The sequence below is a fragment of the Heterodontus francisci genome, chromosome 14, assembly GCF_036365525.1.
Source record: "Heterodontus francisci isolate sHetFra1 chromosome 14, sHetFra1.hap1, whole genome shotgun sequence".
Lineage (NCBI taxonomy): Eukaryota > Metazoa > Chordata > Chondrichthyes > Heterodontiformes > Heterodontidae > Heterodontus > Heterodontus francisci.
In genome coordinates, this window is record NC_090384.1 from 19,462,685 (window position 1) to 19,489,274 (window position 26,590).

The 26,590-nt window shown below is 42.1% G+C and overlaps 1 protein-coding gene across 1 annotated transcript in view; it reads left to right on the forward strand.

Annotated features, from left to right (window-relative positions):
* Window positions 1–26,590, forward strand: part of LOC137376884 (mucin-2-like) — a 134,648-nt gene that overhangs the window by 96,096 nt on the left and 11,962 nt on the right. Inside the window, exons 44-48 of the mRNA XM_068045841.1 lie at window positions 9,005–9,036; window positions 11,354–11,531; window positions 18,654–18,758; window positions 23,222–23,262; window positions 23,362–23,484. Coding sequence (XP_067901942.1) covers window positions 9,005–9,036; window positions 11,354–11,531; window positions 18,654–18,758; window positions 23,222–23,262; window positions 23,362–23,484 — 479 coding nt within the window. The remainder of the gene's footprint in view (window positions 1–9,004; window positions 9,037–11,353; window positions 11,532–18,653; window positions 18,759–23,221; window positions 23,263–23,361; window positions 23,485–26,590) is intronic.

The window sequence follows — 26,590 nt, forward strand, 5'->3', positions numbered from 1 at the left end:
CTAAGATCAAGAAGTTTTGACCAAAAGTTTTTGATTAGTCAACGAACTAGATAACAGCAAATTTGAATGTTTCATGAGACTTATCAATTCACTTTTACAGTTTTCACTAGCTCACACAACGTTTCTTCCAAAATAGAGCACCGAACAATTATTTTCAAGTGTTAGCTGATTCTAATTTTTGCGAACTTTTTGCAAAACATGTAATGGCAATTTTAGACCATAATGAACTGTGAGAAAATTAGAGCATTTAGAGACTCAGATGGCATAACTGTCCAGGTCAGTGAGCTTTTTCCTGTTCCTGATAACTTGAAAATTAGACAAGACTGGTAATGCGAAACTGCCTTTATCTAACAAAAGAAAACTGACAATAATTGGAACCAAATGTCACTCTGTTGCCCACTTACTAAGATGATTACAATAATAACTTGCATTTGTATAGCATCTTTAGTGAATAAAATATATCACAAGACATTTAACAGAGGTGTAGGGGAAAAGATAGATGCTGAACCAAAGAAGGCGATATTAGGAGGGTTGACTAAAAGCTTATTCAAACTGATGGGTTTTCAGGAGACTGTGGCAAGTGTAAGGAGTTTTGGGTGGGGAGTGAAGGTGATGGCTTCAGTCTTTCCAATGTTTAGCTGGAGGAAATTGCAGCTCATCCGAGACTGAATGTCTCAGTGTACAAAGGCAGTAGGGATCAAGAGTTTTGGTGCCAAGGTACAGCTGGATGTCATCAGTGTGCATGTGGAAATTGACCCCATGGCTTTGGATAGTGTTGCCAGGATGCAGTATATAGATGAGGAAAGAAGGGGTCCAAGGATGGATTCTTGGTGAACTTATGAGGTATCATCTAGCTAGGAAATGATGCTTTGGCTATGAATCAATTAATAAGAGTGCAACCAAACAAGAGCTGTCCTACTGAACTGAACAACAGAGCAGTGGCATTGGAGGAGTATTGGAGATGACGATAAGGCTGCAGAGGTTGAGCAACATTAACGTACTAAGGTTACGGTTTCAGCAAAAGTTGTATGTGATTTTGGTTAGAGTTATTTTAGTGCTTTGAAACATAGAAAATAGGAGCAGGAGTAGGCCATTCGGCCCTTCGGACTTGCTCCGCCATTCAAAAAAGATCATGGCTGATCGTCTAATTCAGTACCCTGTTCCCGCTTTCTCCCCATATCCCTTGATCCCTCTGGCATTAAGAAATATATCGATCTCCTTCTTGAATATTTTGAATGGCTTGGCCTCCACTGCCTTCGACGGTAGAGAATTCCACAGGTTCACCACCCACTGAGTGAAAAAATTTGTCCTCATCTCGGTTCTAAATGGCATACCCCATATCCTGAGACTGTGACCCCTGGTTCTGGTCTCCCCAGCATATATTGTGAATAGCTGAGGCCCAAGCACTGATCCCTGCGGCACCCCACTGGTCACTGCCTGCCACCCGGAAAAAGACCCATTTATTCCTACTCTCTGTTTCCTGTCTGTCAACCAATTCTCAATTCATGTCAGTATATTACCCCCAATCCCATGTGCTTTAATTTTGCACACTAACTTCTTATGTGGGACCTTATCAAAAGCCTTCTGAAAATCCAAATACACCACATCCACTGGTTCTCCCTTATCTATTCTATTAGTTACATCCTCAAAAAACTCCAGTAGATTTGTTAAGCATGACTTCCCTTTTGTAAACTCATGCTGACTTTGTCCAATCCCGTTTATGCTTTCTAGGTGTTCTGCTATCACATCCTTTATAACAGATTCTAGCATTTTCCCCACTACTGATGTAGGCTAACTGGTCTGTAATTCCCTGTTTTTTCTCTCCCTCCTTTTTTTAAATAGTGGGATTACATTTGCCACCCTCCAATCTGTAGGAACTGTTCCAGAGTCTATAGAATTTTGAAAGATGACCACCAATGCATCCACTATTTCCAGGGCCACTTCCTTTAGTACACTGGGATGTAGATTATCAGGCCCTGGGGATTTGTCAGCCTTTAACCCCATTAATTTCCCTAGCACTATCTTTTTACTAATACTGATTTCCTTCAGTTCCTCCCTCTCATTAAAAGAACAAAGAACAAAGAAAATTACAGCACAGGAACAGGCCCTTCGGCCCTCCAAGCCTGCGCCGATCCAGATCCTCTATCTAAACATGACGCCTATTTTCTAAGGGTCTGTATCTCTTTACTTCCTGCGCATTCATGTATCTGTCTAGATACATCTTAAAAGACGCTATCGTGCCCGCGTCTACCACTTCCGCTGGCAATGCGTTCCAGGCACCCACCACCCTCTGCGTAAAGAACTTTCCACGCATATCCCCCCTAAACTTTTCCCCTTTCACTTTGAACTCGTGAACCCTAGTAATTGAATCCCCCACTCTGGGAAAAAGCTTCTTGCTGTCCAACCTGTCTATACCTCTCATGATTTTGTACACAGAACCTTGGTTCCCTAACATTTCTGGGAGGTTATTTGTGTCCTCCTTTGTGAAGACAGAACCAAAGTATGTGCTTAATTGTTCTGCCATTTCTTTGTTCCCCATTATAATTTCCCCCATTTCTGATTGTAAAGGACATACATCGGTCTTCACTAATCTTTTTCTCTTCACATATTTATAGAAGCTTTTATAGTCAGTTTTTAAGTTTCCCGCAAGTTTACTCTCATACTCTATTTCCCCCGCTTAATCAACCTCTGTCCTCCTTTGCTGAATTCTAAACTGCTCCCAAGCATCAGACTTTTTGCTTTTTCTGGCAATGTTCTGTGCCTCCTCTTTGGATCTAATACTATCCCTAATTTCTTTTGTAAGCCACGATTGAGGCACCTTTCTGGTTTTATTTTTGTGCCAGACAGGAATGGATCATTGTTGTAGTTCATGTACACCTTCTTTAAATATCCATTGCCTATCCACCGTCAACCCTTTTAGCAAAGTTCCCCAATCTACCAAAGCCAACTCGGACCTCATACCTTTGTAATTTCCTTTATTTAGATTCAGGATCCTAGTTTCGGATTCAACTACTTCACACTCCATTTTAATGAAGAATTCTATCATGTTATGGTCGCTTCTCCCCAAGGGACCCCACACAACAAGACTGTTAATTAATCCTTTCTCATTGCACAATACCCAGTCTAGGATAGCCTGTTCTCTAGTTGGTTCCTCAATGTATTGATCTAAAAAACTGTCACGTACACACTCCAGGAAATCCTCCTCCACAGTATTATTGCTAATTTGGTTTGACCAATCTATATGTAGATTAAAGTCACCCATGATTACAATTGTACCCTTATTGCATGCGTCTCTAATTTCCTGTTTAATGCCATCCCTTACATCCCTTACTATTTGGGGACTATAAGCAACCCCCACCAACATTTTCTGCCCCTTGGTGTTTCTTAGCTCCACCCATACAGATTCCACATCATGATTTTCCGAGACAATATCCTTTCTCACTATTGCATTGATTTCCTCCTTTACTAACAATGCTACCCCTCCTCCTTTCCCTTTTTTCCTGTCCTTCCTAAATATTGAATACCCCTGAATGCTCAGTTCCCATCCTTGGTCACCCTGCTGCCATGTCTCCATAGTCGCAAATATATCATAACCGTTTATATCTATTTGCACTGTTAATTCATCTACCTTATTGCAAATGCTCCACGCATTAAGACACAATGCCTTTAGACTTATGTTTTTAACATTGTTAGTCATCTTGGCTTTATTTTGCACTATGGCCCCATTTGTTTCTCGCCCATGTTTTCTCTGCCTTCTACTTTTGCTTCTTACCTTCCTGTCTTTCATTTCTATCCTTGTTTCCCCATCCTCTGTCTCCCTGCTCAGATTCCCATCCCCCTGCCATTCTGGTTTAAATCTTTCCCGACAGCACTAGCAAACACCATCCACCCCCCACCCCCCCCCCCCCGAGTAAACTGATCCGGTCCTGCCCAGATGCAACCCGTCCAGCTTGTACTGGCCCCATCTTCCCCAGAACCGGTCCCAATATCCCAGGAATCTGAAGCCCTCCCCCCTACATCATTTCTCCAGCCACGTATTCATCTGATATATCCTGCTATTTCTGCTCTCGCTAGCACGAGATTACTACCTTTGAGGTCCTGCTTTTTAATTTATGTCCTAATTCCCTATATTCAGCTTGTAGGACCTCATCCCTTTTTTTACCTACATCGCTGGTACCGATATCTACCACGACAACTGACTGCTCGCCCTCCCCCCTCAGAATGCCTTCCAGCCACTCAGAGACATCCTTGACCCTAGCACCAGACAGGCAACATACCATCCTGGAGTCTCTTTTGCAGCCGCAGAAATGCCTGTCTGTTCCCCATACGATTGAATCCCCTATCACTATAGCCCTGCTACTCTTCTTCCTGCCCTCCTGTGCAGCACAGTCACCCATGATGCCATGAACTTGGCTCTTGCTGCTTTCCCCTGAGCCATCTCCCCCAACTATATCCAAAGTGGTATATCTGTTAGAGAGGGAGATGGCCACAGGGGACTCCTGCGCTACCTGCCTTCTTCTACTCTGCCTGGTGGTCACCCATTCCCATTCTGCCTTTGCAGCATTTGCCTGTGGTTTGACCACCTTGCTAAATGTGCTATCCACAATGATCTCAGCATCACAGATGCTCCAGCTCTGTAATGCAGGTAGCCAGTAGCTGCAGAAGGATACACTTCCTGCACACATGGTCGTCAGGGACACTGGAAGCGTTCCTGATTTCCCACATAGCGCAGGAGGAGCATATCATGGGTGCGAGCTCTCCAGCTATGACTTACCTTTAGTTTACTTAGTTACTCCCTTTAATTACGCTAGGGGCTTGTTCTACTCCAAACACTGCCCACTACAATCTAAAGTTGTAATTAACTACTTAATTATTTTATTCAATTTATTTTATTTTCCTTTTTTTAATATATTTCGTTCAGCTTACCACTAGTTCCTTTACTGTTTTAAACGTTAGGATTAGAATGGACCTTAATCACTTACCAGATACTCACCAAACAGGTAGCTTCTTCCCTGCTCCCTCTGTTGATCGTGAGGGGCAGAAGTTTGATTGGACAATTCAAACAGCGAGTTACTAAAGGGAAGGCCAGGATTTGGGATGTAACAAACTGCTCAAGGAATTTGAAGAAGAATGGGTTATTGGAGATGCAGGGACAATATGTAAAGACAGAGGGTTGAAGAATAGATTGTTTGAGAACAAGAGTTCTCAGCAGCAGTTTTGAAAAGGAGCAGAGGGACTCATTTACAATATCTGACAGCATGGGGACCAGGAAGGGGAAATAGATGGAAGCAGTTTAGTGAGAATGGGATTCAGGGAGCAGGCGGTGGGTCTCATGGATTAGTGGAAATAACACATTTGTGCAACAGAGATACTTGTGGTCAAAGCAAGTTTTTGGGGAAATGTTGAAGTCTTACTTTGCATCTAACCCATTCTGAACCTGACCAGGGGATTCTTAATGGGGCAATGGAGAGGGAGCTTTACTCTGCACTTATGCCATGCTTTTTATCAAGGAAAAGTTTCAATCATTTTTTAATGACTTATATCATTTCTAGATTGTTTGCAGAATGCCATAATTTCATTTCACCGGACCTCTACTATCAGGCATGCGTGCATGATGAATGTGTACTGCCAGGTACCTCTATGGTGTGTGCGAGTTTGCAAACCTATGCATCTATGTGCATGTCGCATCACATCTGCATTGATTGGAGAAATTACACAAAGGGACAATGCTGTAAGTATTACATAGTTTCATGATATTGCACAGAAGCAGGACATTCAGTTCAAAAGGTCCATGCCAGTGCTTACGCTCCAGACAGGCCTCCTAACACATTCATCATCTAACCTCTACGACATATCCTTCTATTCCTTCTGAAGCAGAGTCAACACAGATTATGAAAAGAATATTGTGGTTAACAAATCTGATAGTTTTTTGAGGCTGTAACTAGTAAGATGGATAAAGTGGAACCAGTGGATATAGTGGATTTGGACTTTCAAAAAGCAACAAAATGGTTCAGGCAATTGGGGGTAATATATTAACACGCATTGAGGATTGGCTAAGGAACAAAAAACAGAGAAGCAATAAATGGGACATTTTTGGGTTAGCAGGCTGTAACTAATTCTTTGCAGACAAGACATAATTGGGCAATTTTCCACTTGGTCAGGTAGATGCCAGTGTTGTAGCTGGACTGGAACAATTTGGCCAGAGGTGAGCCAGTTCTGGAGTTTTGCTTTTCTTTCTTTTGAATCTACATTCAGGTTTCCAGCCCCCTGCCAAGTTAGTTTAAACCCTCCCCAATAACACTATCAAACTTCCCCTGATAATATTGGTCCCAGCCCTGTAGTGGTGCAAACCATCCAGCTTATACAGGTCCCATCTCTGCCAGAGCCAGTCCCGATGCCCCAGGAATCTAAAGCCCTCCCTCCTGCACCATCATTCTTTTAACTGCACTATCCTCCTATTTCTGTGGTTACTAACACGTGACACTGGTAGCAATCCAGAAATTACTACCTTGAGGTCCCGCTTGTTCATTTCTTCCTTAACTCCCTAAAATCTGCCTCCAGGACTTCAGCCCTTTTTCTACCCATGTCATGGATACTGATACAGATCACAACCTCTGGTTGTTCAGCCTCCCCCCTTAGAATATTCTACAGCTGGGAGGTAGCATCCTTGACTCGAGCACCAGGGAGGCAACGTATATTCCTGGAGTCATGGTTGTGGCTGCAGAAATGCCTGTCTATTCCCCTAACTATGAAACCCCTATTATGACAGGTTTTCGGACCTTCCTCTTCTCGCTGCTCTATACAGCTGAGCCACATATGCTGCCATAGACTTTGCTCTGGCCGTAGTTTCTAGAATTTGCCTTCACCAGTATTCAGAACTGAATTCTGGTTAGAGAGCCAGATGCACTCACAGGACTTCTGCACTACCTATCTGGTCCTGCTTGTCTGTCTGATGCTCATCCATTCCCTTCTGCCTGCACACTCGAAAGCTGCAGGTGACCACCTCCAGAATTAAGCTATCCATGTAACTCTCAGCCTTGTAGATGCACTGCAGTGATGCCAGCTGCTGCTCTAACTCTAAAACTCAGACCTTGAGCTCCAGCTGATGATATTTCCTGCACCTTGTGTTTGTCCAAGATACGAGAAACATCTTGGAGTTTCCACATGACACAGGATGTGCATTCAGTGGAACTGAGGTGCCCTGCCATGTTTCTATTTATTGGACAGCAATCTAAACTTACAGAAAAAAACTTAAGTCTTGTCCCTGATCGGGATAAAAAAAAACACATTCATCAGTCACTCAGTCAGCTCCTTTCCTTGTGCTAATGTCACTTTAGGTGCTTTTAAACCTCTCTCCCAGATGCTCAAGCTCCCTTAACTCTTAGTCTCTATTTATTTGCAGATCCTTTTTTTATTTTTAGCTTATTTAAGTTTTTAGCTAACATGAAAACACAAACACTAACCACTAAAGACACTAACCAATAAACATAATACTTACCTATAAATTACGTGCACCACTGCACACTCTGTGCTGTGTTGTGATGTTACTTACTGGATTTTTCCCTGTTTATCTAAAGTCTGCCACTATGCTTCCGATAGGCTCCTTTAATCTTTAAGAAGTGCAAATTCTATTAAAATATCGATCTGTAGCATTGTTGCTAGTCTGACAAGAACCTTTTTTTAATTTTTATTTTTCAATACAGCTTTTAATTGTCCTTTAAACAAAGTTTACAAAGCGTGTGAAATCTTTGAACAGGAGCAGACTTGCACTTCAAGGTTAGTTATGATAAGCACGGAAATAGAATATCACACTGGGCTGGATTTTACAGGTTTCCGACACTAGGCTCCATGCTGGGGGGTGGAGTGGGGGGGGGGGGGGGACCAGAAGATCGCTCCGGCAGAGGCCCGCGACAGAGCTCGACGCCGGGATGTCCAGGCCCGATCTTCCCGGCGGCAGTGAGGGTCCGTGGCGGCCCCCCAACGACTGGACCTGGATTAACATATTTAAAGTAGCACAATGAATACATTTAAATAAAACTTACCTGGCATCTTCACGGCCTGCTGTGATCTTCAGTACGGCAGCCAGCACTTATGCGTCTTCGCATCCCCGTCTGGGGAAAGCAGCAACACTGATGGTAGGGGTGGGGTGTGGGGGAGTTAAGATTTTTGGTGCAGTAGGGAGGACAGGGTCTAATAACTGTCATGAATGTAGAGGATGGTGAGAAGGGGCGCACTGTGAACTTTGTACAGTTTTGGGGGCTGGGAAAGATCATATTTGTAAGATAAGTATTTTGTGGGGGGAAAAGGACAGATACTTAACTTTATTGTTATTGGGGGGGTGGGAAAGCGGCGTTAGAATTTTGTTTGCAACATTGGAGTGGTGTCTCCTTAAAAATTTAAATGTGTCGGCAGGGCTTGCTGCCTTTTGAAAATGGCGCCAGCGCCTGTACACAGACAGGTGACGCCTTTGCCAGCGTTGGATGGTCCACCAACGGGCCAACCTGGGTATTTAAATGAGCCGCCATGTGGTAGATCACGGCACTCAGCAGTGCGTGGCCTACACCCGGGGGTCGCCATTGTTTTTTTGGCACTGTTGGGAGCAGCAGCAAGCGTTTGAAATCCAGCCCACTGTTTCTAAAACCAAGTATATTAGCAATTAAAATGTATTTTAAATTACTTGTTCCCATCAATTATGTATACAGTGCTAATAAGTACATATATATATATATATTTATATATTGGCATTTTTTAAAGCAATGCAGATTGGACTGGTCTCAACATAACGGAAGGATGTTTCTGCTCAGAGGGTACCATTCTTTTCAGCCCTGACACTGACCTATGTGTTGATAAATGTGGTAAATATTCTTGCTCATTCCCATTTTTCTTTATTTTTGCACTTCTTTGAATATCTTCCCTCATTATTTGTGTCCCTTCTGTAATTCTTCAGCCCTAAAGATTTTTTTAAATGTGCTTTTTCTATACATATATATGTTTGTTTTTGCAGGATGCATTGGGCCTGATGGGTTACCGAAAGAGGTATGAATTTATTCAACACTAATACATATCGATACGATTATTTGCCCAACTAAACTTTACTACTCAAATCGAGATAACAGGCAATTGACTCATTGTTTGAAATAGACTGAGCTGCAAGATTTCACAAACTGGCTTCACTACACACCTCAGATGGCTATAATTTTTTTTTATAGCTGTTTGAAATAATATTATTTTAAAATACAATTTGGTGAGTGTGGGAATTCAGTGAGGTGGAGGTAAGGAGCGCTGCTTGGTATATATAAAAAATCAACAAATAGGGTTAAATTAGGGCTGTGGGCTAAATTACAGTAGAGATCTAGAGTATATAACTACATTTACTAAATTATGATTATTAACTAGATTAAAAGCTATAAATAGACAATTGAGTGATATTTTTAAACTTGAAAACCTGATTAGTGAAATAAAATACAATCACAATGGCAGGACAAATGATATGTTGCAACCTTAGCATGTGGGAGCTGGTGGACACCAGTGTGATCCACAACGACTACAACTGCAGTGTCTGCAGCTCGAGGAACTTTGGTTAGAGTTGATGAGCTGGGGTCAAAGCTTTGGACACTGTAATGCATCAGAAAGGAAGTTACCCAGACATTTTGTTCGAGGAGACAGTCACACCCCTTCAGTTAAATACTTCAGATTTGGTCTGTGGACAGGAATAGGAGGGTGTGACTATGAGTGAGGCAGGTATGGCAATGCACTAGGTGTTGGGAGAGCCTCAGTCCTTGCATTTGCCTGACTGATATGAGGTTCTTGCAGTCTGTGTGGACAAGAGCAGGGACTGCAGGGAGGATGAGCAAACTGACCACAGCACAGTGGTGCAGGAGGCCATTCAGGTGGGGGAGTAAAAAAAGAATGTAGTCATGGTAGGGGACAGTATAGATAGATAGATACTGTCCTCTGCAGCCAAAAGCGTGAGTCCTGAAGGCTGTGTTGCCTGCCTGCTGCCAGGGTTAAGGTCATCTCCTCTGGGCTGGAGAGGAATTTGGAGTGGGATGGTACCAACGACATAGGTAGGACTGAAAAAGAGGTTCTGCTAAGGCAGTATGAGCAGCTAGAGGCTAAATTACAAAGCAGAATCACAAAGGTAATAATCTCTGGATTACTGCCAGATCCATGAGCAAATTGGCATAGGGTCAATAAGATCAAAGAGTTGAATGGGTGGCTCAATGATTGGTTTGGGAGAGAAGGCTCCCAATTCATGGATCACTGGCACCAGCTTCACTTGAACCATGCTGGGACCAATGTCCTGGCAAATTGAATAACTGGGGCTGTATAGAGGGTTTAAATTAAATTCGATCGAGGAGGGGAAATTTTGAAAGTTAAAGAGGAAGGACAAGGCAATAGTGCAAGGCAGCTATATGGGTAATGATAACCAGAGTGTGACGGGAAGGGGCGGAGCATTCAAACAAAAGCGTACACCAGCAAATAGAGTCAGAGTAAGGATAAATGGTAAAAAGACAAAATTAAAGGCTTTTTATCATGTATGAAGGTCATGATGGAGGAATGGGACTGACTGGCTTGGTCTACAGAGAGATGGCATGGACTCAATGGGCTGACTGACCTCCTGTTGTGCTAGAATGACTCTATGTACAATCAGTTTGGGTGGAGATAAGAAATAGCAAGGGAATTAAGTCACCGGTGAATTATAGGCTACCAAACACTAGCTACACTGCAGGACAGAGTATAAATCAAGAAATAATGAGGGCTTGTAAGAAAGGTACTGCAATAACCATAGGCAATTTTAATCTTTATATAGATTAAACAAATCAAATTGGCAAAGGTAGCCTTGAGGATATATGCAATAGTGTGTATTCAGGACAGTGGAGTTTAGGCCAAGATTAGATCAGTCATGATCTCATTGAGTGGAAGAACAGGCTCAAGGGGCTGTATAGACTACTCCTGCTTCTATTTCTTATGTTGTTTAAACTTATCCCATTCTCTAAGTTTTTCTGTGAAAAAAGTAATAACCAAAAGCCAAAAATGTAACAGAAGGGATGGAGGTATATGGTGCATAAGCAGATAACTTGGGATGAAATCTATACCAAAGGGTTTGATTTATGAGTGCAATGGTCTTTTCCCCTTTTTGAAAATGTTTAGCTGCTCATTTAAACACTATAAAACCGCTCACAAACTCTGGATTGCATATAACTTGTGCTACAGTTAATGTTGACGGGTGTACTGCTGTAGAAATTGTAAAATATCTCCTTCTCAGCTCCGTGCTCCTGAGCAGTAAGTGCATAAAAATCACAATGTACCTGATCTAATGGTCAATCGCTATTCTCTTTTTTTTTAATAGTTTGATGAAAAATTTAAGTTCAACTGCCAGGACTGCATCTGTGACAAAATCACACAACGTGTCATCTGCCAACCACACAATTGTCCTAATTTCCCCACGATGCCCTGTGAAGGAGAAGGATTTATCAATATTAATATAACAATCTCAGATGATGATTGTTGCACAAAAACTGTGTGCAGTAAGTGATTGTTACTTTGTTACATGGAATTTCATTGTGTGATAGCACGTAATGAGACACAATATAGTGAGAAGAACTCCATATCTATTTTTCACATTGTTACGACCAGATGAGGAAGGTGTCTAGGGGTCCCTCTCAGCCTTCACCCGGTCTTACCGTAACAGGGTTTAATTTTAAACACACTGTTTTTAGCTCCCCCTTGGTGAATCCTTGTTCACTGCTTTCCAATTATAAGGCAAGGAAACCAGCACAAACATGTTTTCTTAGGTTGAAAGAAGAAAAGTTGAAATTTATTAAACTTGAACTTAAACTCTAATTTGGTTGACGCCTATGGATACACGACGTGCCCACGCTAGCATGCATATGTGATACACACATGCAAATAGAGACAGAAAAGAGCAGAAGAAAAATAAAGTGGAAAAGTTTGAGGCAATATCTGAAGAGTTTTTGTTATGGTTCTTCGAGCTCACTGTAGAGTCTTTGATTGTAGGCAGATCTTGCTTTTCGTTGGGGCCCAGTATTCTTCTTAATCCTTGTTCGTTGTGGGAGACTTTTCTCTCTTGGGGTTCAAATATCTTCATTGGATCCAGAGGCTTGTGAGAAAGAGATGGGAGCAGACAGGAGAGATCTTCTCAGTCCAGGAGCAAACAGTCTTTCTGAGTACAAACTCTCTGTGGTTAGTTCAAAAGACCATGGAACAGCCAGTTAATCACATGACCAACTGGTCTAACCAGTCCTGGATTGTATCACTTTAGCAGTCTCTGGAATGCTGCTCTTACACACAATACCTGGTGATCAAGGTCCATTGTGGGTTGAATATGTCAGGAAATAGTCCTTTGTCCTTCCAAGCACTGTCTGTTAATATGCAAATATCTTTTCCAGATATGGCTGATCTGTTTAACATGTCATTTTCTCACTGCAGCAACAATTTAAAATCAATGTTCATAACAAATTAATGTGCCTCATTCTTGGCAGGTGGGGCTCAAGCATGACAACATGCACCTGCCATTCTTTTGTATGAGTAGTTTTTTCAAAGCCAATCTGAAAATGGATGCAACTTTTCCAATTCACACCGGTAAATTGAAACTAGGTCTTCAACTGTCCACCCGGGGCATAAACCTTACATTACAGATTGGCCTCCTATTCTAGAAAGCAGTCGAACCTACCTTCTATCGACATGAAATAAAAACCAGGCAGTTTCTTTATAGGCAGCTGATCCACAATGTAAAGTATTGGCCACCTGCACATCATGCCGTGACGGGATGTGAGCCATTTTGAGCTCAGGCCTTATTTACTTCTCGCCACTGAGATGCATGGCCCAAACATGTAAGTCACAGGTCCCTGATATGCAAAGTAAACCAGTCTACCAGCCGAAATAGGTGAGCACTCTGACCATTTAGGGTAGGTTTTTTCAAAAATATCAGTAGCCGAACTGTTGCCATCAATGGGGCAGTAAGCCTATCAACTCCATTTTAAGACTGTTACTGTCCCAGTAGCAAGTTTGGTTCAGTTAAAATCATACCCAGGTAATTCAGCAATGAGCTGCTTATTTTTCTGAATATGATGTGGCAGATACCAGTACACAAGTAAGTGCATTCCAATAAATAGATTATAGTTACCTTTTTACATAATTGCTGAAATAATATACATTATATTTTTTAAAAGTTGGTTTAACGCTGTCTATATTTTATCATTTTATTGTAGTTTAAATGTGTAGAGGTGTGTGGTATCATTCAGGTTAGCACACTTTCTTTCACCTCAGGGCCAAGGTAAACTTAGCACAGATGAAATAGGGATAAAAGTTTATTTTCTCTGCCATCCATAAGGACTGACATGAAATGGGTTTTAATCCAGTTCTACTGCGTACAATTCTACAGAAAACTACCCATAATGCAGGAAAGATGTCCATTAATAGCTATTCTGACCCAGAGCAGACATAGAATAGCCGTTAAGGGAAATGGAAATGTTACATTGTTGCAGGAAAAGTGTTTTCCTCCAACTGTGCTTAAGCTATAATGTCCTGCTGCAATAGTTCAGGAAAAGAACAGGGCTTGTGTACACTGGGTTCTGACCTCAGCTGGGAATTCTCACTCAGCTTACTAAAGAATGGACTGTCCTGCCGACTCTTTACAAGGCCATTAATGTGGAGGCAGTGGGCCCAAATTTGGGAATTCCATATGCTGAGACTTGCCACATCCCTGACCCATAAGGGGCTCTAAATTAAACAGAAGGCAGGTATGCCCAGTGAGATGAAGTGTATTATCTTTAGAAGACCAAAAGGCACCACCAAGGAAAAGGCACTTCATATCGCAAAGAAATGTGAGAATTTATTTATTATTTAATTATATGGACTGACTGTGGTGATAAATGTATAGGCCTGTAAGGTATATATAGCATGCCTGAGATCCATCGCTCTCTAATAGTGACTAGGTGCCAAAATCTCCAGAAGGATGGTACACACAAGTGCCCAATATGCCTCTGTAGGGACATGTGTGCCTGCTATCCCTATGCAAAGCAGTATCCCTCCCAGGACAAGGTCATGTGCTGGAGGGCTCTGGCAGACACAAACTCAAAACAAAACAGCCGATGAGATGCGCCCACCGGGAACCTCCAACATGAACAAGAAGCAGGGAAAAGCTCTTTAATTTGCCTGCCAATGGCAGCCACTAAGGGCTAATTTATTGTGCCCACCAGCTGAAGTGTGCCAGTGTGGGGCTGGACTACATGGTTATTCCGCCCCCAAAATACCATCCCTTAGCTGTTCTCTGTGGACCATCATGGGGGAAGCAATGAAGCCTTTACTTCACCCTGGACCTCACCTGGCCCCAAGTGTATCATTTGGCATTGAGTTCAGACAAGGCCTATGCTGCCACTGGGGACACAACTCCTAACGTAAGGAATTCCCATCCCAGCTCCACCCCGTCCCCATTTTGTATCACTGTTTGGGATGGGAAGAGGCTTCAACCACCACAGGCTATCCTGAATATTCAGACTTAATATGGGGCATATCCTGATTGCAGCCTAAATCATAGCCCTTCCAATGTCCTCCTGTAAAATCTAGGGCCGTAGAATTTTAAGAACATAAGAAAGAGGATCAGGAGTAGACCATATGGCACCTCAAGCCTGCTCTGCCATTCAAAACAATCATGGCTGATCCTTTGCCTCAACTCCACTTCCCCACCCGTTGCAATATCCCTTGATTCACTGAGAGACCAAGAATCTGTCTGTCCCAGCCTTAAATATACTCAATGATGGAGCATCCACAACCCTCTGCAGTAACAACACACTGAGTGAAGAAATTTCTCTTCATCTCATTCCTAAATGATCAACCTCTTATTACAAAACTGTGCCACCATGTTCTGGATTCCCCAGCCAGGGGAAACAACTTGCAGTGTCTACTCTGTCAAGCCACTTCAGAATCTTGTATGTTTCAATGAGATCACCTCTCATTTTTTGAAACTCCAGAGAATATAAACCCAATTTACTCAGCCTCTCATCAAAGAACAACCTTCTCATCTCAGGAATCAATCTAGTGAACCTTCACTGTACTGCATCCAATGCAAGTATATTCTTCCTTAAATATGGAGACTAAAACTGCACACAGTACTCCAGGTGTGGTCTCACCAAAACGTAATACAATTGTATCAAGACTTCCTTTTTCTTGTGCTCCAATTTCCTTGCAATAAAGGCCAACGTGCCATCTGCCTTCCTAATTGCTTGCTGTATCTGCATGCTAACTTACTGTATTCCTTATACGAGCACACCCAAGTCCTTCTGCGCATCAACATTTAAAAGTTTGACACCTTTTAAAAAATATTCTTCTTTTCTATTCTTATCACCAATTGAATAACCTCACACTTCCCCACATTATACTCCATCTGCCACTTTGTACACATTCATTTAACCTCACTTTGCTGCTTCTTTGTGTCCTCCTCACAGCTTAAATTCGAGAACAGGATACTGATTTGGATGATCAGCTATGATCATAATGGATGGCAGAGCAGGCTCGAAGGGCCGAATGGCCTACTCCTGCTCCTTTTTTCTATGTTCCTATGTTTCTAATTCCCACCTAACTTTGTATCATCAGCAAACATGGATAAATTACTCTCGATCTCTTTGCCTAAATCATGAATATAGATTGTAAATAGCTGAGGCCCCAGCACTGATCTTTGCAGTCCTCCACCAATTACAGCCTGCCAACTTTGAAAATGCCCTGCTTATCCCTACTCTCTTCTTCCTGTCGATTAACCAATCCTTCATCCATGTCCTATATTACCCCCAACTCCATGAGCTACTATCTTGCATATTAACCTTTTGTGTGGCACCTTATCAAATGTCTTTTGGAAATCCAAGTAAATTACAGCTACTGGCTCCCCTATCTCTACCCTACCAGTTACATCCTCAAAAAACTCCAATAAATTTGTCAAACATTTTGGTCCATTGTTGAATAGATTAAACTGAGATTTAATCTGCTCCTGCCCTCTGTTATATCTCAGTTGTGGGTACTCCAGAGAACAATTAATTAATGCTGTACTCAATGTGGGAGTGCTTCATGGAACAGCACAACGAGAACTTTACTGTGCAGCTATCACACTTTACACTTACGTGCATAGGACCATAGGAAGTAGGACTAGGCCACTCGACCCATCGAGCCTGCTCCACTGTTCAAACAGATCATGCCTGATTATCTACCTCTATGCCATTTTTCCCCACTATCCCCAAATCCCTTGATGTTATTAGTATCCAGTAAGCTATCGATTTCTGTCTTGAACATGCTCAATGATTGAGATTCCATAGTCCTCTGAGGTAGAGAATTCCACAGATTTGCCACCTTCTGAGTAAAGAAACACAGCATCACAGAATTGTTACAGTGCAGAAGGAGGCCATTCAGTCCATTGTGTCTGCAATGTCTATCCGAAAGGGCAATTCCCTCAGTTCCATTCCTCTGCCTTCTCCCCATAAACCTGCACATTCCTCCTTTTCATATAACTGTCTAAAGCCCTTTTGACTGCTTCAATTGAACCTGCCTCCACCACATTCTCAGGCACATATTCCAGACCTTAACCACTCGCTATGTGAAAAAGATTTTCCTCAGGTCACTTTTGATTCACTTACCAAATACTTTAAATCTGTGCCCTCTCGTTCTTGATCCTTTCATGAGTGGGAACAGTTTATCTTTATCTACTCTGTCCAGACCCCTCATGATTTTGAATACCTCTATCAAATCACCTCTCAGCCTTCTCTTCTCCAAGGAAAACAGTTCTAACTTCTCCAATCTATCTTCATAACTGAAATTCCTCATCCCTGGAACCATTCTCATGAATCTTTTCTGTGCTCTTCCCAATGCCCTCACATCTTTCCTAAAGTGCGGCGCCCAGAATTGGATGCAATACTCCAGCTGATGCCGAACTAGTGTCTTATAAAAGTTCAACATAACTTCCTTGCTGTTGTACTCTATGCCCCGATTAATAAAGTCCAGGATACTATATGCTTTATTAACTGCTCTTTCAACCTGTCCTGCCACTTTAAATGATTAATGCACATATATACCCAGGTCCCTTTGCTCCTGCACCCCCTTTAGAATTGTACCCTTTAGTCAATGTTGTCTCTCTGTGTTATTCCTACCAAAATGAATCACATCACATTTCTCTGCATTGAACTTCATTTGCTACCTGTTTCCCCATTCCACCAACTTGTCTATGTCCTTTTGAAGTTCTACACTGTCCTCCTCACAGTTCACAAAGCTTCCAAGTTTTGCATCATCTGCAAATTTTGAAATTGTGCCCTGTACACCAAGGTCTATGTCATTAATATATATCAGGAAAAGCAAGGGTCCCAACACTGATTCCTGAGAAACTCCACTACAAACCTTCCTCCAGCCCGAAAAACATCCATTAACCACTACTCTTTGTTTCCTGTCACTCAGCCAATTTCATATCCATGTTTCTAGTGTCCCTTTTATTCCATGATCTACAAGTTTGCTCACAAGTCTGTTGTGTGACACTGTATCAAATGCCTTTTGAAAGTCCATGTACATCACATCAACACCATTGCCCTCATCAACCTTCTCGGTTATCTTGCGGATGCACACAGTGACTCCAGCCACTACTCGACTTCTGAAACTTCTGCAGCCAGTGATATTTCCTGCAGATGTGCTTGTCTAGGACACATGGCACGTCTATGACTTCCCACAGGCTGTACATTCCACTCGGCAGAGCTGCCTACCATACCTTAATTTTGCAGATTCTTTATTATAAGTAGAATTGCTTACTAGTTGCTCACCTCCAGCTCTTTCCACTGCACCGAAGCAAGAACCAAATACTGGAGGATTAAAAAAGTAGAAAAAAAAGAAATTCCTCCTCATCTCAGTCTTAAAAGGCCTGCCTCTTATTCTGAGACTGTGTCCCCTGGTTCTCGACACACCAGAGGAAACATCCTATCCACATCCACCCTGTCACCCGCTGTAAGAATTTTGTAAGTTTCAATGAAATCACCTCTCATTCTTCAAAATTCTAGCGAATACAGGCCCAGTTTCTGCAGTCTCTCCTCACAAGACAATCCCGCCAACCCAGGGATTAGTCTGGTGAACCTCTGTTGCACTCTCTTCATGGCAAGTATATCCTTCCTTAGATAAGGAGACCAAAACTGTGCACAATACTCCAGGTGTGGTCTCACCAAGGCTTTACACAATTGCAGCAAGACGTCTTTATTCCTGTACTCAAATCCCCTCGCAATGAAGGCCAGTATACCATTTGTCTTCCTAATTGCTTGCTGCACCTGCATGCTAGCTTTTAGTGACTCATGAACAAGGACACCCAGGTCCCTTTGAACATCAACACTTCCAAACCTTTCTCCATTTAAGAAATACTTGACCTGGAGTATCTGAGGGAGCAATGTAGAGAAAGTTCTACTCTGCATCTATCTTGCCTCTAGCTGAATACAGAATTTCTAGTGCAGCACTGTCTTACCAGAAACAGAAAACTATTCTAACCTCAGCACTCAGGCCACTCACTTTAATGAACTTAAAATAATCAAGAAATATAACGGCTTAAAATCAGAAAGAGCTTGGCAGTTATTTGTAATAATTTGATTTGATTCTTGTATATCTTATGATTTATCTAGGGTGCAACAGCAACTTTTGTCTTCCAAATGAAATTAGATGCGATCTTGGATTTAAAATAGTGTCAAAGATTCCAGAGGGGCACTGTTGTCCAGTTTATACATGTGGTAAGTTAACATAGCATTCTACATGGTTTTGAATAGATATAAATTATATACAGAAAAGAAAGTCGGGGAAAGATAATCACACCTATCAGTCCAACTCCTCCTAGCCAACAGTGCAATCTGGTAAAATTAATTGAATACATTCATGTTTGAGACCAATCACTCATAGACACAATGGACTTGATTTTAACCACCCTGCCCCTCACCCACACCTTACAGATGAGAGCGAGTCAGAGGAATGGTTATAATATCAGGATCGAGCCAATCCAATCCTCATGATCACTGCCTCGAGTCTTTGCCTCCATCTATTGACTGCCAGGGGCTGTTCCCATGGTCCCTAGCTGTAATTTCCTTACATTAATTTGTGCTTTTGCATGCCAGCTAGGAATTCAATCCAGCTGTATGTCGGGTGTGAGTCTGCATTGATTCATTTAAATAAAGCCCTGTTGTTACGTTTGGCAGGACCTCCACATTCCCCGGCCTGCCAGGTTCTGAGCTTAGTTACTACTGGGCTACCCCACACCCTTCCTCCCTCCCATTAATGTGAATAAAATGAAAAAGAAAGAAAAAATTTGCATTGAAATCGCACCTTTCACAACCTTAGGACATTTCAAAGCGCTTTAAAGCCAATTAATTACTTCTGAAATGTAGTCACCATTGTAATGTGGGAATTGCAGCAGCCAAATTGTGCACAGCCAGCTTCCAGAAACAGCAATGTAATAATGATCAGAATTTTGTTGAGAGATAAATATTGGCCAGGACACAAAGGAATGCATGCCATTGGATCTTTTATGTCCACCTGAGAGGGCAGGAAGGGCCTCAGATTAACGTCTCATCTGAAAGACGGCCCCTTTGACAGTGTATCACTTCCTCAGTATAGCACAGGAGTGTCAACTTGTGCTCAAGTTTCTGGAGTGGAACTTAAACACAGAACTGTCTGAGTCAGAGGGGAGAGGGCTACCACTGAGCCAAGGCTTTGCATCGTAATGATACCATGATTGGATACATGCATGTATTCATCAGTTTCCCATCTGTTTCAGGTGCAAGATGTATTGCACAAAACCACCAAAAAATTGGGCAGCACCAAAAATGGAAAATACTAAATAATCATATTGACCAACCATTACTGTCCCATTTTCACTTGAAATTGAGACGATTTTCTTTTTCCCCATTGCACACAAATTGTGAGTGCAAATGAGACAAAGATCATCTTAATGTACTCAAATGAAAATATAAAAATATCAGTCTAGATTTTGCTCATTTCAAAAAGGAAAGTGCAAATGGAAGCTGACACTTAAAGCCCATCCAAAACAAAAACAGCTGATAAAATGATAGCAAGAAGGCAGCAATCCACTACCTTTCCATACTACCTCTGGTCAGCCTCCTGAAAATAATGCCACAATAATAGAGGTATTAAGGCCTGCTTGCAGCATGTGTGCTGGAGTGTTGAAGGTAGCAATTAACCTAGAGCTATCTCAGAACTTCAGGAGCTGCAGGTAAGTCTATGAAAAATAATCCAATCTTACAAAATGAGCCTTGAGAAATAATTAGCTTTCCTTTGGGCTTGCTGTGTTCCTCTGATATAAGAAGGAAGCAGGTAGAGTCCAATCAAGAGGCCAGGCACCATAGGTGACCTCTGGTTCCCACACACTGGTACCCATGCCTTCAGGTCTCATGATGTCAGTCAGACACCGATGCAATTTTAACGTATTTTTAGTGAGGTTAGCCCCTGGTGCTAACCTTGCCAGCAACTATGGGCACCACGAAACAAAAGACTCAGAAGAGGGACAGAAACATAGGGGGGAATTTTATGCTGGAGCCACGGGTCTCGATGTCGAGGGAACCGACTTCGAGATCCACGCATCGCCTCTTCTACAGAAGGCCTGCTGAAGTTAGTGCCAGTCAGGCACTTAACTGGACAACAGTAGGCCTTCCAGAGGATTTAGGACCCCGCCGCTGGAAGTCCCAGTCTTGCCGAGCTGTCAGCCAATTAGAGGTCGGCAGTTGTAGCACCACTGCAGTGGCAGTGGCCGCTGCTGTAGCTGCAGCTACCGGAGGCCGAGAAGCATTACTGGTATCAGGCCTCAAGTCGGTCAGGGTAGCAAGGGCCAGGGATGGCCCTCAGTGGGCCCTCCCTTCCTGATGCCAGGTCCCTCATTCAGACACTGAGTGCCTTTGAACGAGGGACACTTCTCCCACCCCCCTGACCCCAGAGCTGGGAAGCAGATTTTTTGTGCTGTGCTTCCCATGCGGCAATGGAACCACCCACCACATGGGTAATTGTGGCTTCAGCGGGAAGAGGCCCTTAATTGAGGGTTAATTACCCATTCACAGGCTCCCTGCCCCGGACTGAATTTCGGCGGAGGCAGGATAGTGGTGGGGCCACCCCACCAACCCCCCCCACCACCACCCCTGCCCCACCCCGCCCCCAGCCACCATCCTATACAATTTTATGTTCTCCCTGCCTCCAACTCTGCCACAGGGGCGAGCACAAAATTCCACCCATAAGTTTTTCTGTAGGTTAGGAGGATCAAGAATGTTCCTCTGGCAACACAAGAAAACTTGAGGCCTCCTCTGCTTGCCTGTTCCTATCCACCAGCACTACATCATTGGGCAGGAATAGCATAGAATCATTGAAATTTACTGCATGGCAGGAGGTCAATTCAATCCATTGTGTCTGTGCTGGCTGATAAGCAGCCATTCAGGCTAATCCCTCTTTCCAACTCTTGGTCTGTACTCTTGTAGGTTATACCATGTCAAGTGCATATCCAAATACTTTTTAAGTGTTATGAGGGTTTCTGCCTTGACCACCCTTTCAGGCAGTGAGTTCCAGATCCTCATCACTCTCTGGATGACAAGATTTCCCCTGGAATCCCTCTAAGCCTCCTACCTCTTGCCCTAAATCTATGCCTCCTGGTTATGTACCCTTCAACCAAGTGTGAATAGTGTCTTCCTGTCCACTCTATCTAGAACCCTCACAATTTTATACACTTCAGTTAGGTCTCCCTCAGCCTCCTCTGTTCAAAAGAAAACAACCCTAACCTGTCCAATCTTTCCTCCTAACTAAAATTTTCCAGTCCAGGCATCATCCTCGTAAATCTCCTCTCTGTACTGTTACGACCAAGTGAGAAAGGTATCTAGGTATCTAGGGTTCCCTCTCAGCCTTCACCTGGTCTTACTGTAACAGGGTTTTATTTTTAACATACTGTGTTTTTAGCTCCCCCTTGGTGACTCCTTGTTCACCACTTTCCAATTATAAGGTAAAGAAAACAGCACAAACAGGTTTTCTTAGATTTAAAGAGGAAAGTTGAAATTTATTAAACTTAAACAAACTTTAATCCAGTTAACGTCTACGGATACATGACGTGCCCATGCTAGTGTGCATATGTGGCACACACAAGCAAATAGAGACAGAAAAGAGAAGAAAGAAATTGGAGAAGTTTGAGACAGTATCTGAAGAGTTTTGTTATGGTTCTTCAAGCTCACTGTAGAGTCCTCGATTGTAGGTAGATCTTGCTTTTCGTTGGGGCCCAGTATTCTTCAAAAACCTTGTTCGATGTAGGAGACTTTTCTCTCTTGGGGTTCATCTGTTTTCAGTGGATTCAGAGGCTTGTGAGAAAGAGATGGGAGCAGACAGGAGAGATTTTCTCATTCCAAGAGCAAACAGATACTCTGAGTTCAAACTCTCTGTGGCCAGTTCAAAAACCCTGGAGTCGTCAGTTAGTCATGTGACCAGCTGGTCTACCCAGTCCTGGATTGTATCACCTTGGCAGTCTCTGGAATGCTTTTCTGACACACAATACCTGGTGATCAAGGTCCATTGTGGGTTGAATGTGTCAGGGAATGGTCCTTTGTCCTTCCAAGTACTGTCTGTTAATATGCAAATGTATTTTTCCAGCCATGGCTGATCTGTTTAACAAGTAATTTTCTCGCTCCAGCAACAGTTTAAAATCAAAGTTCATTACAAAATTAATGTGCCTCATTCTTGGCAGGTGGGGGACCTAGCATGACAGTACCCTCTCAAATACAATCACATCTTTCCTATAATGCAGTGACCAGCACTGCCTGAGGTACTCTAGCTATGGCCCTAAGTAGTGTTTTATACAGTTCCAGCATAATATTTTATGCCTTGGCTAATAAAGGCAACTATCCCTTATGCTTTCTTCACTACCTTATCTAACTATCCATGTGCTTTTATCAATTGCTTTCCAACTCATTCTGCTGATACTTATCACGCACACAGTCAGTGTACTGACAATAATTACTCATGGACCCAATGCATTGTAAATGCAATGTATTTGACATTGGTATAAGTTTGCTCATCAGTGATTTATACTTGTCCTAGTCAAAATAATTGTTCCACTGATTAGGATTAATTAGACACTTTATTTTAGAGCAATATGTTGTGCATTTAAATTCTATCTGCTGCCATTAACTTGATGGTGTTTGTAATATTTCTTTCCTAGAGCCTTTGGGTGTTTGTGTAAATGAAGGGGCAGAATACTATGTAAGTTGGTTACTTTGAAAGTGGCCTTTTCTTTCATTTCATTACTTTTATTTAATCAATGATAAAAACAAATTGACTCATTTTCTCCTGCCCATACAGCCTGGAGCAAGTATTCCTCTCTCCTCCTGTCAAAGCTGCATTTGTACCAACGAGACAGATGCAGAAACTCTGGTGAACATTATTAAATGTCGAAATGTCGAATGTAACAAGAACTGTGGACAAGTAAGAATTCATATTTGAGAATTATCTGAGAATTGTCAATCATTTTGCAGTAATTACATGGAGGATATGCATTAAATGGTGGTGATTACAGTAAGGAAACCATCAAAAGGCACTGGCTGTGTAACTCAAAAGTGCCATAGATGGCATGCATGTTGTCCTCAGTCCTTTGCCAGGCAACCCCTAACTGCAATTCAGAAAAGAAAACAGTGGTTGAAGCCTAGCAGCAGTTTGACCATGACTGAACTTTGCCCTGTGAGAAGAAATAGAATTAAAATAAAAATGCAAGGATAAATGTAAGTCAAGTATTGAAACTAAACATTTAGCAATTAAAAAAAGGTTACCATTTTACCGCTGAGATATAGCAAAGATCTTGCACAAACACTTTACATCTAACTTTTTTGAGGGAGTAACCAATGCATTTTGCAACAGGGATTTGAGTACCAAGAGGTGATCGGAAAATGTTGTGGTAAATGTGTCCAGACTAGATGCGTGATACATCTGGAAGACCAATCTGTCCACCTACTGCGGGTTTGTATAATTTTATCATCTTAAAATAACTTATTCTCTGCTACTTTGTTTTATGTTATTATTACTTATTGATCTCCTATAATGCATATGATAAACTGGAGAACATGGTCACTTTCTTGGCTGTCTCCATGTTTTCGTGTTGGTTCTTCTGTCTCTGTCACTGTTTACTGTTATAGGTCTGCCTTTCTCTTTTCTTCACTTCTCTTTCTCCTCCGTCTGTTCCATTTTCTGCACCTTACTGTCTTTTTCTTCTTTTCTTTCAGGCGGGAGGTGATGGGTGGTTATGGTATGACATGGTGGGAAAAAGAACCACTAAAGCCTGCAGACTGTATTGAGGTGAAAATTGTTGGGAAATGTGTCCCTCAGTGGCTCTTTTTCTACTGTCTGCCCAAGGCTCTCGTGCTTCCTTGTACTCCTTCACTTTCCTACCTCTGCTTCCATCCCATCATTATCCCACCTTTCAACTACTTACTCAACACCCGCACCTTTTCTTATTGCTTGTTTTGCTTTTATTCAACACACTGTCAACCCTTCATTCATTCTCCCCCAGTTTCATTTACTTCTCACAAGCCTACCCTCCCTAGATTTCTGTTTCCTCTCAATTCTATTTGCCTTTCTTCCATATCCCTTGATACCGTCACCTAGCAATTGATCTCAGTTTTGAAACTTTCATTTGATCTAGTATCCAGTCTTTTCATGGAGTGAGGTCCACATTTTCACTGGCCTTCATGTAAAATAGTGATTCTTGATTTCATTCCTAAATTGCCTTGCTGCTACTTAAACATTATGCTGTCTTGTTCTGAATTGCCCCACAAGACGATACATTTTCTCTGTATCTACCCTACACATACCTTAATTATTTTAAATACCTCAATTAGATCACCCTTCAGCATTCTGAACACCAGGGAAGACAAGCCAAGTTCACACAACCTGTCCTCATAATTTAACCATTTAGGTCAGGTATAATTCAAGTGAAACCTCCCTCCAAAGTATGCTTCAATGAGATCACCTCTCATTCTTCTAAACGCTAGAGAATATAGGCCCAGTTTCCTCGACCTCTCCTCATAGGACGATCCCGCTATCTCAGGAATCAGTCTGGTGAATCTTCGTTGCACCGCTTTATGGCAAGTATATCCTTCCTTAGGTAAGGAGAGCAAAACTGTACACAATACTCCAGGTGCGGTCTCACCAAGGCTTTATACAATTGCAGCAAGACTTCTTACTCCTGTACCCAAATCCTCTTGTAATGAAGGCCAACATACCATTTGCCTTCCTAATTGCTTGCTGCCACCTGCAATGTTAGCTTTCAATAACCTATGAACAAGGACACCCAGGTCCCTTTGGACATCAACACTTCCCAATCTCTCACCATTTAAGAAATACTCTGCATTTCTGTTTTTCCCACTAAAATGGATAACTTCACATTTTTCCACATTATATCCCATCTGCCATGATCTTGCCCACTTACTCAGCCCGTCCATAACCCTGTAAAGCCTCTTTGCATCCTCCTCACTACTCACATTCTCATCTAATTTTGTGTCATCAACGAATGTGGATATATTACATTTGGTCACTACATCCAAATCATTGATATGGATTGTGAATAGGTAGGGCCCAGCCAGCCAACCTGACAATGACCCATTTATTCCTACTCTATGTTTTCTGTCCATCAATCAATTCTCAATCCATGCCAGTATATTACCCCCAATCCCATGTGCTCTAATTTTTCTTACTAACCACCTGTGTGAGACCTTATTTAAAGCCTTCTGAAAATCGAAATACACCAGATCCACTGGTTCTCCCTTATCTATTCTGATAGTTACATCCTCAAAAAACTCTGACAGGTTTGTCAAACATGATTTTCCTTTCATAAATCCATTTGACTCTGCCCAATCATATCATTATTTTCCAAGAGTCCAGTTATCTCATCCTTTATAATAGATTTGAGCATTTCCCTGCTACTGACGTCAGGCAAACAGGTCTATAGTTCCCCGTTTTCTCTCTTCCTCCTTTCTTAAATAGTGGGGTTGCAATTGCTGCCTTCAAATCTTCAGGAACCATTCCAGAATCTATAGAATTTTGGAAGATGATCACCAATGCATCCACTATCTCTGCAGCCACTTTAAACACTCTGGGATGTAGATCGTGAGTTCCAGGGGACTTAGCAAATTTCAGTCCCATTTATTTCTCCAGTACTACATTCTTCACTAACACTAATTTCATTGAGTATCTTCCTCTGTGAAGACAGGCACAAAGTATTTGTTTAGTTTCTCTGCCATTTCATTACTCCCCATTGCAAATTTTCCTGTCTCTACCTGTATCAATTTTACCCTAAGGATTTTGAAATTTGTCCTTCTGCTTTCCAAAGTGATTTTAAGAAAAATTATCATGCAGTGATTGCTAAAAGCTGAAACAAAATTCATTGATTCAACTGAGTGTATGGTAATAATGTACTCGATGAAATTATGTACACTGCACCCACTTAAGTAACACAATTCAAATTCATCTCAAAGAGTTAGAGCTCTAGGTAAAAATACCAAGCCCAAGCTTAGATTTTTGGATGAGGTGAGGCCTTCAA